Source organism: Tinamus guttatus, unplaced genomic scaffold (genome assembly GCF_059628265.1).
Source record: "Tinamus guttatus ecotype Peru unplaced genomic scaffold, ASM5962826v1 Tinamus_guttatus_pri_ptg000314l, whole genome shotgun sequence".
Lineage (NCBI taxonomy): Eukaryota > Metazoa > Chordata > Aves > Tinamiformes > Tinamidae > Tinamus > Tinamus guttatus.
The window spans coordinates 12,777,877-12,791,834 of record NW_028288848.1 but is presented as its reverse complement, the minus strand read 5'-3'; the positions used below and the strand labels follow the sequence as shown (position 1 = coordinate 12,791,834).

Below are 13,958 nucleotides of genomic sequence, written 5' to 3'. Positions count from 1 at the left end.
TTAAAAGCATAAATGGGCATAGCTTCATTAATTTTGTGGAATTAAGCCCAAATAGTCCATCAGTGAATCTTGGCAATGATACTGTGGCCTAGGTGAGTCACCCTGGATTCTGGGAACAGCCATCAGCTGCTGGGCAAGAAAGCCCCAACAAATACTGGGACCTGATGGTAATATCTTCAGAATTTTGCTGCCTGCTTTCTGCAGCTTTTCTTATCCTTCCTTATTCATGGCAAGTCTAACATTGCGCTTTCAAGATGTTCTGATTCTTAATTTAAAAAGTTGAAAAAGCTGGTAAGATAGGAATGGGATATTATAGGAACAGTTTTGATGGCTTTTAGAAGGGACACTCTGTAATGAAAATCTTAGTTCAAGGCACAGTCCCATCTCTGTTCTTAGTAACAAACCAGAGTAACCTGCTCTTTCTTTCTCCCTTGCCAATGTCTTCAGTGGTGAAAGGTCCAAGTTTTGTTCACAAAAAACATACCACTCTTTCCAGGGATTTTTTAGCAGATGGATACAGTAGGACAAATACCATGAATGTGATCTCACATTCTTGTTTATTAATAGTATATGCTTATTAATGGTATATGCTTACTAACATTATATGTATATTAATATAGCATTTTCTTAGATGGAGGGAAGATCACCTGAGGATCTTCATCTGGGTTATAAAGAATGTCAGTAAAAATACACGATTCAAATATTGAGAGTAACAGGGTGGAAAAAAAGTGATAGAGAAAGCTACCTTTGAGCTTATTATAGTGAACATGCTGTTTATAACATGCAACTCGCCACTCTCTTTGAGTGGCATGAGAAAAATGACAAAGTTGGGTAAATTTACATTTCAGAGCTGGTGCAGCAGGATTTTAGAAGATTGAATATGCTTATTTTTAGGAATCTGAAAGCAATTGTGCTTTGAGTCTTGTGTAGTAACAAAGTGATGTCATGATCTCGTTTCCCTTGCCACTGGAGGAATGTGGCAAAGTTTGTGTTGCGTGTAGGTTGGAAAGCTGAAAGAACAGGATGATTTACTGCGAATACCAGAATTTGTCCTCATCTGTACAGAAGGTGTAACATAAGGTGTAACATGAAAGTGAATTTAAGCTCAGGAAGCTTTCCCTTATCAAGTGATGGCTGCTCCCAGCTCCATAAAGTAATGTTATGTCTTGTGTCTGATCATTTACCTTGTACTACATATTTTCTGTGCATGCCAGGAGTCTCCACTAGATCCTTACACTCCACCAGGTTATTCTTCTCTTTGGGTTTCTTTTGCTTTGTTTAAACCATACATTTGCCTATCTTTCACAGATCTCTTCCTGTCTCCTCAACAAACTGGAGCTAAGTAGTGGGGAACAGCCCAAAGCCCTGAACCAATTAGAGAGGGTACTGCTCTTTAAGAACCTGAAGGTCTCTCTCTCTCTCCCTTTGTCCCTCACTCCCTTCTCCTGTAAACACAACGTGGAGACAGTTATGTTGTGTGTAGCAAATCTCCCTCCACTCACGTGGCGCAGCATGGCTTTTGGGGAGAGCGCATGTGGCTGCTTTGCAGTGTTGTGGCTCCAGCTGGGCAGGGTTTGGGGGGAGACAGCCTTGTTTCACTGAACCTTGCAGTGTCTTGGTAAGTGGCATCGAAGACACCGTCATGGAGCCCTTTGAAGGATGGGAATGGGAGGGTGTGGGCAAAGATCCAATCCTCTGTGACACTGAAAAACTGAAGAAACATATTAAAAAATGTAGATTGTTTCCCTATTGTATGTCCTAGATACTGACATTGATTATAGAAGTAGTAACATAGCCGAAGACTCAATATTAATGTGTAAGACTCAAGGTGATTCTCTGGATTTTGTTGCTTGGTACAGGCACATAGAGTTCAGTGTTGACAAATTTTGTGAAGCAGATTGCTCTATGTTTTCCATGTCTTTAGTCATTTTTCTACAGAACAAAAATATTATTTCCATCACATTTGCTAATGGAAGATGAGTGGGCCCAGACTGAACTAAGCAATTTCTCTACAAAATAGTTTTAAAGAAGTATTTTAGGCTTGTAGCCTATTGTTTTTAGATTATCACAGAAGCCTTGGGAAACTAGTTTGGAGAGAAGCCTTTGGTTCTATCTAAACTCCCTTGGATTTCTGTGTTGGTTGATTAGCTCAGTCCAAATGCAGTTCTTGTCTGCCCTTTGTTGTTTGCTCCAGATAGTGCTGAAATGAACACTTAGAGATGCCTTTGTTATTTCTTCAGCCTGTGGTAAGGAAAGTTTGGAAAAAGCATGGTTGGAGGCTCCCAAGACTTACTGAGAGTTGCCCAGTAAAGGAACCTAAGTAGTGTTTCCCTTGAAGGTAAAAGTACCGCATCTAAATGCTGGGTTTTGAGGTGGCAGTCAGGAACCCAAATCTGCAGTTTCACAGATTTGAGGAATGGTTTATGTTTGTAGTTGTCTAAGATACATGAATGTATTTTACCAAATAAAAGTCATTGGTTGCTGCAGTCCAGGCAGGCAGGTGAGATGGCGGGACCGCGTCAGCGTCTCCAGGACGTGGATCGTGAACTGCCTTCCGTGCGTGCTGCCTGTCTGGAACGCCACGGGGTGTGCTGACCAGCTCCGTGCGGCATCTAGACTGAGCTCATGTTTCAGTATAACCCCTTTAGCTACTAATCAATGCCTTTTTTCCTTGAGGCTTACAGTATACTATAGAAAAATGAGTGCAAGTAAGGTGGCTTGTGGAAAAATTGGGCCTCCTGGACCATTTAAAAAGAACCTTGCAGTATTATATTTTTTCTTCACTTTCTTAGCCCTGAGCTGGTGTTTGTTACAGCCATGTCTTCCAAAGGATGCATTAGGAGTCTTCCCATTTCTTAATTCTACTGTTTGATGTGCACATTTTTTTATGCAAGGTAATATAGATACACGTAATGGATTCTGCACTGACTTCCAAGATGGCGATAACAAAGCAGTGGCATTTACATGGTTAATTGTAAATACAGCTTATTGTAAATTTGTAAATACAGGTTAATGTAAATACAGATTAATGTAAATACAGCTATTTGTAGAGCACGTAGTGGGTAAAAGAAATTATGTGATTCATTTTGCTGCTTAAGCCTTCATGGATAAATCTACTGATAATATTTAAGTCTCCAAGAGATTTTAAAATGAAAGTGAAACTAATAGAGATGAAATGTTAGGGATTAGAAAGAGATAACAAGTATTTTATAACCCTATGAACTGGGGAATAGGAAAGATGAGATAGCTGACAAAATTGAAAGAATTGCAATCTGTAAGGTTTTTGACACACTTGAAACCTTCAAAATTGTACATTATAACTATGCGTGTTATGCAAATGTTTGTTAGAAGAAAAAAAACATTTAGAGTGATGTTCTTGCTTCAAAATTTGGAAGAAACAGCAAGGGACAAAGCAGTTCTGAATTTGTTCTTAATTAACTAGTTCAAAGAAACAGTAGCATAGCTAAATCTTAGGGATTAGTAGTTAAACAAATATAATTTGTGGTGCAAAGAAAAGTTACACATATGGTTTACTGCACTGGGACATAACATTTTCACAAGCTCTGTTTAAATGAGAAAAATTATGCCATGTAGAGTGTGTTAGAATTCTAGATGGAAAAGGGAAAGAGATAGAAAAACAGTAGTGGAACCTGTAAGGTTAACTGGCACATTTAAGAGTAGTAATAGCTGATAGGGGAGAAGTTAAAGAATCATGCTGAAGGAAGAAAACCGAGAGACTAAATACAATAGCTGTCTTCCAGAGAATTTAAATCTAATATTACTGATGCAAGAAGTAGTAAGACAAGAATATTAAAATAAGCTTAGAATGTAAATTGACTGGTATAAATAATTTTACAAAGGAAAATACCAAATGAGAACTGGTACTGAGATTTAAGCTTAATGGTTTTTAGGTCACACAAGGTACCTCTTCACGGTGTTTAAGCCTTCATCCCAAACTGAAGAGATCAGTATGTGTTGGAAAAATTGGCAAAAGCAAATGAGTTTTGAGATGTGCATGAATGTCTTAAGAGAATTTTTATCCTAATATAAAATCAGGAGGCACAGATAGGGAAGAGGAAGTGTTATGTTACTTGGACAGCAGGTATGTGTTGAAGTAGAGTAGCTGCAGCACATTGTACCTTAATGCAGGCATGGAGATGCTGGCTAATGTGTGGGCAGTGAGAAGCCATGAGCTGGTTTGCATGATTGAGGTGCTGATTAATTCATATGATATGTTTGATCACTGTTGCCTGACTCATGGTTTTGAGGCAGCCTTTTTTGATTGGCTTGTGTGATCTCGTTGCCATATGGTTTTGCCATACTGATATTCTTAATGATTTATGGTTTTCAGTTGAAAATGAGAGCTGGAGGAATGAGTGATTCATCAAAATGGAAAAGGCAGAAGAAATCGCCAAGACCACCTCGACATGTAACTAAGGTCTCTCCTGGGACAGAACAAGCAGTAACCAATGGTAGTAACATAACAGGTAGGTTGAAATGTGTTTCCAGAGACCAGATGGTATTTGTTTGAGAAGGGCTTTTTTTGTATGATTTGTTTTTTTTCTTTAAATTTTTAGTTTTTATTTCTATTAACCTATTATTCTGCTTTATTTTCTTGTTAGTTTTTGTTTTTACATGCTTATGTTTTTGCTGAATCTTGTCAATCACTTGCTTTTCATCTATCCTTTTCCCTTTCTCTCTCTGAATGTCATGCCTCCTTTATTTAACTGAGTTATATTTTTTCCAAGTCTGTTACATTCTAAACTGGTGTGTGTTGATTTGGAAAACTGTTACTATCTCACCTGTTTACCTATTTGAATCATGTAATGCCTAATAAAAGAGAACTTTTTTGCCATGTTTTTTATTTAATATGTAACTGTTTGAGATCATTTGTGGTGTAATATAGTGATCGAAGCAATCCTTTGTTGCTGTCTTCAGTATGTTGAGGACAAAATTATACCAGTCTCTTTGCTTCTGTTTCTCATCAGCAAGTGGAGTTACTTTCACAGATGCTCCTTCTCCCAGCTCATCTGGAAGCTCAGAAAATGTCTCATCTGCAGTCAGCCCAGTTACAGACAGTGGCTTAGAGTTGTCGTCTCAGACTGCCTCCAAGGAAGATCTGACAGACTTGGACCAGATGAATTCTTTGGGGCTTAATGCAGGAATGCCTGTCAGTGAGGCCAAAGTCACTGAACACCAAAATCAGCAGGAAGTCCAGGTATGTGAAGTTCCAACTCTCAACCTAACTAATTGTGAGTTGAGCATGTTTTTTTCTCCTCCTCCTCTCTCTCATCATATTGTTTATTCTTTATTCCAAGGCTTAGGTCAAAATAAAAGCTCCTTCACTGTAAACGATATGAAAATTCACAAATATTCATTATTTGTTTTTTCTCAAGACCAGCCTCATTAGCACAGAAAAGATAACTGTGCAGCCCAGCAGTGCATGTCATATCGAGATGTGCTTCCATCAATGTTTTCAGCCTTAATTAAAGGAGAAACAGTTGGAGTGAAATGTGTAGGAAAACTTGCTATCTTTGAACATTTTTTTTGACTTTCTGGAGATTGCAGGTTTTGGTGCCTATGCATGTACATGTGTTAGTGTGGGGAAAAAAAAAAATCTGAACCAAGGCCTTTGTCAATAAGTCTGTTCACTTGTTGTCTTTAGTTCTCCCACAACACACATTGCTGAGGGGGTGGATATAGAACTACATCTTTCTGAACTGCAGATATTATGAATGGTACAAATGCTAAGAAAGAGGGAGGATTGTTTGAGCTGATTAAAGGCAAAGAGGTAGAAATAGTGTGTTGAAATTATATGACATTTCAAAATCCCAACCCCATTGGCAGTAAGAACTGTTAGGTTATAGGAGCATCTTGAAAGTAAAGTCTTTAAGGCTTAACAGCCAAAACTGATGCAAAATAGATTGAACTAGATGGAATTGAAAGGGCGGAGGAAGACAGAGATTAACTAGAGGTGTTCGGTCATCTTAAAACTTCTCCTACTTCTCTCCCATGAGAGAAAGTACATTTTTGATAACTCTGAAGGAACAGGGAGCGAATAAGTCTTTATTTTCCTAGCTTAGGTAGTGCCTGTTAACACTTTACTCTTTTTTTTTTTTTTTTTTTTTTCCTTCTTAAATGCCATATCAATGAAGAATGAAGGTCTGAGGGAGGAGAAGATCCAGTCAGCCTCTGTCGAGTCTATCCCTGAGGTACTAGAGGAGTGTACATCTGTAGCAGAACATTCTGACTCTGCCTCTGTTCATGATATGGATTATGTAAATCCTCGTGGAGTTCGTTTTACTCAGTCTTCCCAAAAAGAAGGTGAGAGGTGGGCAGGGCAGTAGAGCTTCAGTCCTTTCTGCTGAACTGGCTAAATGACAAAGTTTGGAGGGTTGTGATCAGTGACATAAAAGTTATTTGGAGGCCCGTAGCTATAAGTGTTCCCCAAGGGTCAAAACCAGCTACAGTCTTGTTCAACCTACTCATCCATGACCTGGACGAAGGGGTAGAGTGCACCCCGATGATACAAAACTGGGAGGAGCAGCTGGTGCACCAGAGAGCTGTGCTGCCCTTCAGAGGGACCTTGGCAGGCTGGAGAGATGGGCAGAGAGGAACCTCATGGAGTTCAACAAAGGGAAGTGCAGAGTCCTGCACCTAGGGAGGAATAACCCCAGGCACCAGTACAGCACATAGGCTGGGGACTGACCTACTGGAGAGCAGCTCTCATGAGAAGAACATGGAAATCTTAGTGGACATCAAGTTGATCCTGAGCCAGCAATGTGCCCTTGTGGCAAAGAAAGCCGGTGGTATCATGAGCTGTGTGCCACCTGCTTGAACAGGGCGGGGAAAGAACTAGATGGTCTCTTAAGGTCCCTTCCAACCTCACCTGTTCTATGATTCTGTGTTTCCACTAATCTGCACCACCCTCTGCTGAGAGGGTGTTAAGCTCATGTTCCTGAACTGGTCTAAAATGATATGATTTGTGCCACTAGTTAGACATCATGAAAAAGTGTGAAGAAAGTTGTTAGAGTGCTCTCATTTTCCCTCAGGAGCAGCGCTGGTGCCCTATGGACTCCCATGTATTAGAGAGCTGTTCCGCTTTCTTATCTCGCTCACAAACCCTAATGACCGCCACAACTCTGATGTGATGATCCATATGGGGCTGCAGCTGCTCACTGTTGCTCTGGAGTCGGCCCCCATTGCAAACTGCCAGTCCCTCTTGGGACTTGTGAAGGAAGAGTTGTGCCGGCACCTGTTTCAAGTGAGTCTGGTTTATGCTAGCATGGGATATGACACTGAGGACTTAAATATTGATTGGATTAAACAGTCTATTGGAATTTTAATATGCTGAAAGGTTTGGCAGGTCTCAGTCCTCAGATGAGCTCTCATATACTGCAGTCAGAGTTCTAAAGTGTATGCGTGAAACAGCAGTCTTGATAATACAGATCAATAATGTGTTGCAGATTTGAAATAACTACAAGTTCTGAGGTAATTATGGTTGCAACTTGCCAACTTAGTAGTAGGCAGGACCTTTGTAATAACCAATTATTTACTGTAGAAGGACCATCTTAAATGCGGGTCCTCTCCCAAGTTATTTCACCACTAAGGTGTTCTGTGGGCTTGCCAAAAGAACAAAATTGTAGTAGGAAATCGTGTTTCTTGTAGGCAGAAAGAAAGTATATTCATCTTCATTGGCAGAAAGACCAGAAGGTTAAATAGGGATTGTTTTCTGTTATACCATTGCTGTGGAAAGCCATGTGTGGATCTTGAGGGGCTGCAGTGTCATAGTACTGCTACTCATAACCAAAATGACTAATCTTTGTAATTCTTGGGCTTTTTTGTGTTGGTTTCTTGTTCAGCTACTGAGTGTTGAACGGCTCAATCTGTATGCAACCTCCCTCAGGGTATGCTTTCTTCTCTTTGAGAGCATGAGAGAGCATCTGAAATTCCAGCTGGAGGTGAGTTTTTGAGTATCAATATATGGGTGCCTTTGGGCAAATGCCATACTGCAAAGGCAGCAAGATGTGGTTTAACTACCAGGTTACGTATGCATAAATGCCTCAGTAGTTTTCCGAATTGGTGTACTCTTTCAAATGATGTAGAGCCATTTGAAACTTATTTTACAATCTCCTCCAGAACGAACTACCATTAAATATGGAGTGTGTTATATCATGTGGGAAGATTAAGCTCGCATATAGTTCTGTAACCCTCAGAGCTATTCACTGTCCTGCTTTCCTTTTTTTTCCCTAAACTGAGCTACCCTGTGTTTCTGTCAGATGTACGTCAAGAAGTTGATGGAAATAATCACTGTGGAAAACCCCAAGATGCCCTATGAAATGAAGGAGATGGCTTTGGAAGCCATAGTTCAGCTATGGCGGATTCCCAGTTTTGCTACTGAGCTCTACATTAACTACGACTGTGACTACTACTGCGCCAACCTCTTCGAGGAGCTCACCAAGCTGCTCTCCAAGGTGCCCGCTGGGCCAGGCTTGCGCTACCTCGTCGGCCCTGGGCCTCGAGGGCAGGAGGGTGCAGAAAGGGAGGCTGCCAACTCGGAACAGGGTTAGGCACAGAAGCAGAACTTGGGAGTGGGTGGAAGATTTGGGATGAGTAGGTTGTAGTGATAAAGAATGCATTTAACATTCGGAGGCAGAAGAGAGGAGATCTGAACCATTAAGTGTGTGCTCAAAAGCTTTGTTTGGAAAGTTTTGGAGATTCTCATGTGTACTCTTGGGTTCCCAAAGCAGTGGGAGAAAGCAGAAAACCCCATTCCTCCATCATAGAGAAGCATGAAAGTTGTCTAATATTGATTTTATTTCCCAGAATGCCTTTCCTGTTTCTGGACAACTATATACTGTCCATCTGCTGTCTCTGGAAGCATTGTTGACAGTGATAGATAGCACAGAGGCACGTTGCCAGGCCAAAGTGAGCAGCATCCATCAACAAGAGAAGGAAGTTGCCAAACCTAACACAGAAGCCATGAACTTCACCAAAGAAACAAGCAATAGTAAGACCCCTTGCTTTGATACTTTGGTATTAACTCAGTCTTGCAATAATACTGCAGATTGCCTTTTGATAGCTCATGTAATAAATCACGTGTTTTGTGATTGCACTGTTGATAGCCTTGCTGTCAGAACAGGGCCCCAGGGAGGCCTAGACTGCGTTGTGAATATCAGAGAGATGCAGTCCACTGTTCCAGAATGATATTATGCCTCTTTTCCTTTCCATACCTTACCTGTTAGAGGATCTAGAGATTTCTTAGGGATGGAATACTCTTAGCAACCTTATACGCAAAAATGATCAATTTTTATTAACTTCATAGAAGGGAACATGTAATTTTAGTCTTGCTCTGGTTATTGTTTTAAATCTTACTTTTGGTCAAGTCAGCACATGCTCTTTCTCCTCACCAGGGGAAAGAAATTACACAGCCTTACTTTGCTTGTTATGTGCTTGTGGATAAGACCAGACTCCTCCTGGCCAGCAGCTTTTGCAACTGAGATTTATTTGTATCTGTATGAGTATTAGTGGGCAGAGCCATTCCTGCCCTGACTTCATTTGTGTTATCTGCAAAGTGAGGTAAATGACAGCCATGCTTCCTGCTTTGCCATTCATCAGCATAATTATAGTTATCAAACTACTTTTTCTTTCAGCCATTGCATAGAAAGAGTGAGGTATCTAGTTTTTGAGTTAAGCCTCTTCTCAGCACTTTTTCCCAACCTGTTCTTTTGAGTATGCAATAAGGTAGAAATGAAATCTATAGATAATAAAGTGTGCCCCCGCCTTTGAAGCTTGATTTAAATTCAGTTTCAAGACTGGCTGTCCCAACAGAAGGATGGCATGGCATGGAGTTCAGATAAACAAAATACTGAGGAATTACCATTACTACAGGGGAAATAACTCAATGTTTTGAATAAGCACATTTCAAATCAGAATGATCACTCTCCTAACTTTCTTTTAGTAGCTTTTTTCCTTGGCTTATGGGTCTATGTGTGTTTTTGATTTTAATTTCTACAGATACTGAGAGAGTGCTCAGTGAGGGAAAATGTTCTAGTGCGGCTGCTGAGCCAGCTGGGACATGTCCTCCTACCAGTGGGTGCCTTATGGCTGACCAGATGAAGCAGAGATGCATGGCACTGGAAGGAGGAAGCGAGGCAGGTAATAGTCTCTGCAGGATGCTGATTCCTACTGAATGTGTATGTGCTGAGAATGGTCCTGGTATTTGCTGTCTGGTTCTAGTATACCATAGCTCACTATAGCTATGATGTGTTTATAATCAGATTGGAAAGAGGTATGTGGCAAATACTGATTTACTGTGTGTATGATACATGTCTGCTATAGTTACATTTCTTCTGTGTTAGATTTGGTGGGCCTCTTTGGGGCAGAGGTGTGTAAAATTCATTCCTATGCTACTGTTCTTAAAGTAATCAGGTCACAATAGCCAGAAAAATACATCTTGTGGAAGTACGAAATAGTTCAGACCAAGAAGCTACTAAGCAATTACACAGCATAAAATTTGGATGGTGGGAATATAGTGGTTGGATAGTAGGGTAAGTGTGACAACAGTTTGCATGGCAGTGCATTGGAGCAAGATTCTGACTGAAAATTAAAAGTGGGGTGCAATAGGGTGCTGAGTGTCTCTATGGAAATGGATCCGACTCTAATGATCATTTGTCCTCCTAGCTGACAAGAGTGTCTCCAGGAAGCCTACTCGATTTTCATGTGTCCTTCCAAGCCCTCAGGAGCTTATGCAGATTAAGAACAAAAAGAAGGTATGACTGGGAGTGTATTACAAATTTATCTCTGAACGTTCCCCTTACGTCCTCTCTCATGTGGGTTTTGCATGACTGGTCATATCTTAGAAATTTTGTGTTCCAGTCTGTTGATATGAATTAAATAGTCACTCATCAAAAATTCTTCTACACTGCAGAGACAACAGTGATTATTACCTATTATGGTTACTCAGTTGTGCTAAGAGTTAAAATAGGTGTTGGGGACACAATTTGGCACAATTTGTAAGCTAGGTCCATCTGACTTCTGTCTGGGAAAGTTGCTGGATCTGATTTGCATCTCACTGTGATAATTGGGCAGCCTTTGACAAAAGGGGCAGGTTGCTTGCTCTTGTCAAACCTGTTGGTGGGGAGCATATCAAGGGGCCAATGGTAGAAGTGACAGTCTAGCTAATTCTCTTGTTTGTTCTCATCTTTGCTTTATCATGAAGATGACTGGAAAAATAATGGCTTGGTTATCGCAAAGCCATTCTCTGTCTAGGTGTTGGTTTCTTCCAATCTTGCTAATCCAAGCTACAGTCTAAATTTTGTGCAGCTCTTCCATGGTCCAGCTCTACGGTCAGCAAAGATGCTCTTTGCTGGTGGGTTTGAAATTATCTGCTGTCTTGTGTCAAACCTCAAGTATGGCATGTTTGCTCACCTCAGGAGATGGTGAATGAATTTGATTTGTAAAGTCCCCATGGGCGCTTCTTTTCTGACCCTAAATTTAGTAATGGTTTCATCCTGAACATGTGAACAAGGCACACAGAACAGCAACTTCAGAAATGTCAATACTGACAAAGCACCAGGGTGTGCTATTTCCTTAAACCTCTCAAATACTAAAAACTGCCATAGCTGGGAGAGTAGAAAACAAAAGGTAAATAAACAGAAACCAAGTTATGCATCAAAGGAGAAGATTTCTTCCCTGCTTCCAAAGGCAAAGAACAGATGCCCTGAAGCCATAGAGCTGGCGTAATGCAGTGTAAAGTGCCAGCACTCTGGTCTCCTTTCAGGTGCTTTTAGGAAGTAGAATATGTTCCTAGAGAACCCTAGGGCTTTTGTAACAGGCTTTATTGCTCAACAGAACTGCTCCCACTGTGTCACACAGTCCCCTCAGTCCTGTCATACTGCACATGTTTATTTTGTTTCACACCCGCTGCAGCTCTCTGCCTTCTGTGGTGTCCCATATTTCAGTGCAGCTTGGGGATGTTCACACAGGCTTGCAGGGAGGGCAGGGGTGGTGCCTTCTGAGATGCGAGAACCCAAGGGAACCAGTAATCATGGTGGTCACGAATTTAGTTCACTAGGTCACCACTAGCAGTTTGATGGTAATAGGAGCTAACGGGGAACTGACATTTATTCTGGTGCCTTAGTAAAGTTCACACAGTTGTTTGTGCTTTTGGTTTTTCTGAACACCAGCAGAACCTCCAGTTAACCCTTTCTCAGGTGTTTTCTTACACGATGGCTGTGGCACAGTCCTCTTTCTTAAAATAAGAGTCAGGCAGAGCAGAGAAGCCAGCTTCTCTTCAAAATCAAAAATGCATCTGTTCTTCCTACACTGCTCCTTGTCATGCTGGAGCAACAGCTGTTCTTGGGAACACGCCTTGCTAGCAGAATGTTCTTAGTTTAAGCTTTCAGAACACTTCTTATACCTTCTGGGTACATGCTGGGGATTCTTGCTGTATGTCTCCTAGCAGTGAGGCAGAGCATGAGAAACAGAGGGGGCTGAGGAAGGTGTAGAGCAGCACTGCTGTTGTAAGGTTTGAGCTGGTGTCCTTGGCACTTGGGGTTCATCAGAAACCTTCTGCTGCTCTATTTACATAACAGAGTGAATGGGGCATTTGGAGTAGCAGAACTAATCACTGAGTGAAACTTCAAAACTTTTAGAAGATAGTGGTTCATGCTTGCTCTCTTCTGTATGATTTAATATGGATTCCTTGGGATGACTACAGGTTTTCTGACCTTGGTTAGCCTTCTTGCTCGTTTGCACAGTATAATAAGTTAGATCGTGCTAAAGTTAGTTTATTTTTTCTTGTGCTTTTGGTGCAAATGCCAAAAGCAATCTTAATGCCCCTTTTCAAAATTCTAATTATCAGAATGTCTCCTTCAGCTCCTGATAACTGGCACCGAGCAGTTCAACCAAAAGCCAAAGAAAGGGATCCAGTTCCTGCAGGAGAAGAACCTTCTCGCCACCCCTATTGATAACAATGAGGTGGCCAGGTGGCTACGGGAAAATCCTCGTCTGGACAAGAAGATGATTGGGGAATTTGTGAGTGACCGTAAAAACATAGACTTGCTGGAGAGCTTTGTGGGGTGAGTATCTTTCTGTATCCCTTAATCAGAAAGGGGTACAAGTTAGAGAATTTAATGATGCATTAAAAACAGTAGAACCTGAGCTGCAGGAGCCATGGAGTCCGTATTGATTGTTTCTCGGTATACCAGCACACCTTAATACTGTGCAGCTCTTGCATATGGTTACACCTGAGATACATCATGGTACCCAAGCTTCTTTCTGTACTTCCAGTCTCTGTGAAGACTGCAGAGATGATTACAGACATCCGTAGCTGGATGGCTTTTGGCTTTCTTTTATTACTTTCGTCTATTGCACATGATATATTTCTTCTATCCTCATCCTCACATCCTTACTGTCTGCCCTCTCTGAAATCTGGCATTCTGATGGTGAACCAGACAAGACTGCAGTCAGTAAGTTTCTGCTACTTTTCCCATCCTCGTTATTTCTCATTGATTTTTTTATTCTTCTTGCAGGACTTTCAGCTTCCAAGGTTTAAGGCTGGATGAAGCTTTACGACTTTATCTAGAGGCCTTCAGGTTACCAGGAGAGGCACCTGTAATCCACAGGCTGTTGGAAGCCTTCACAGAGCATTGGCGGGTGTGTACGTGGTGGGAAGACACACTCGAGCATGTATTCTTTGATGTGCATCCGGTTGCCATGATGGACTTGTTAGATAAAACAGTCTGTATGAGCTTGCAGTGTCCTGCAGGCAGCATCTGTTTTGTATGAGGTGGCACATGGTTTTCCAGGGTCCTCTTTGAAAACTGCAGCTGACGCTTGAGGTGTTTTTGTTTATTTTTTAGTTAGTCCAGGAGGTGATTCAGTAGTGCAGAAGGAAAATGGTTCTCTTGGATCACTGGTATGCCCATTCCTGTAGTACTGAATCGTGTCTACAT

At 41.2% G+C, this 13,958-nt stretch overlaps 1 protein-coding gene across 1 annotated transcript in view; it reads left to right on the top strand.

Moving 5' to 3' along the window:
* The window catches only part of GBF1 (golgi brefeldin A resistant guanine nucleotide exchange factor 1), an 88,291-nt gene that overhangs the window by 57,848 nt on the left and 16,485 nt on the right, over positions 1-13,958 (top strand). Inside the window, exons 8-19 of the mRNA XM_088528820.1 lie at positions 1,309-1,407; positions 4,352-4,487; positions 4,989-5,218; positions 6,156-6,324; positions 7,053-7,264; positions 7,863-7,961; positions 8,280-8,474; positions 8,827-9,010; positions 10,018-10,158; positions 10,684-10,772; positions 12,880-13,082; positions 13,536-13,659. Coding sequence (XP_088384946.1) covers positions 1,309-1,407; positions 4,352-4,487; positions 4,989-5,218; positions 6,156-6,324; positions 7,053-7,264; positions 7,863-7,961; positions 8,280-8,474; positions 8,827-9,010; positions 10,018-10,158; positions 10,684-10,772; positions 12,880-13,082; positions 13,536-13,659 — 1,881 coding nt within the window. The remainder of the gene's footprint in view (positions 1-1,308; positions 1,408-4,351; positions 4,488-4,988; positions 5,219-6,155; positions 6,325-7,052; positions 7,265-7,862; positions 7,962-8,279; positions 8,475-8,826; positions 9,011-10,017; positions 10,159-10,683; positions 10,773-12,879; positions 13,083-13,535; positions 13,660-13,958) is intronic.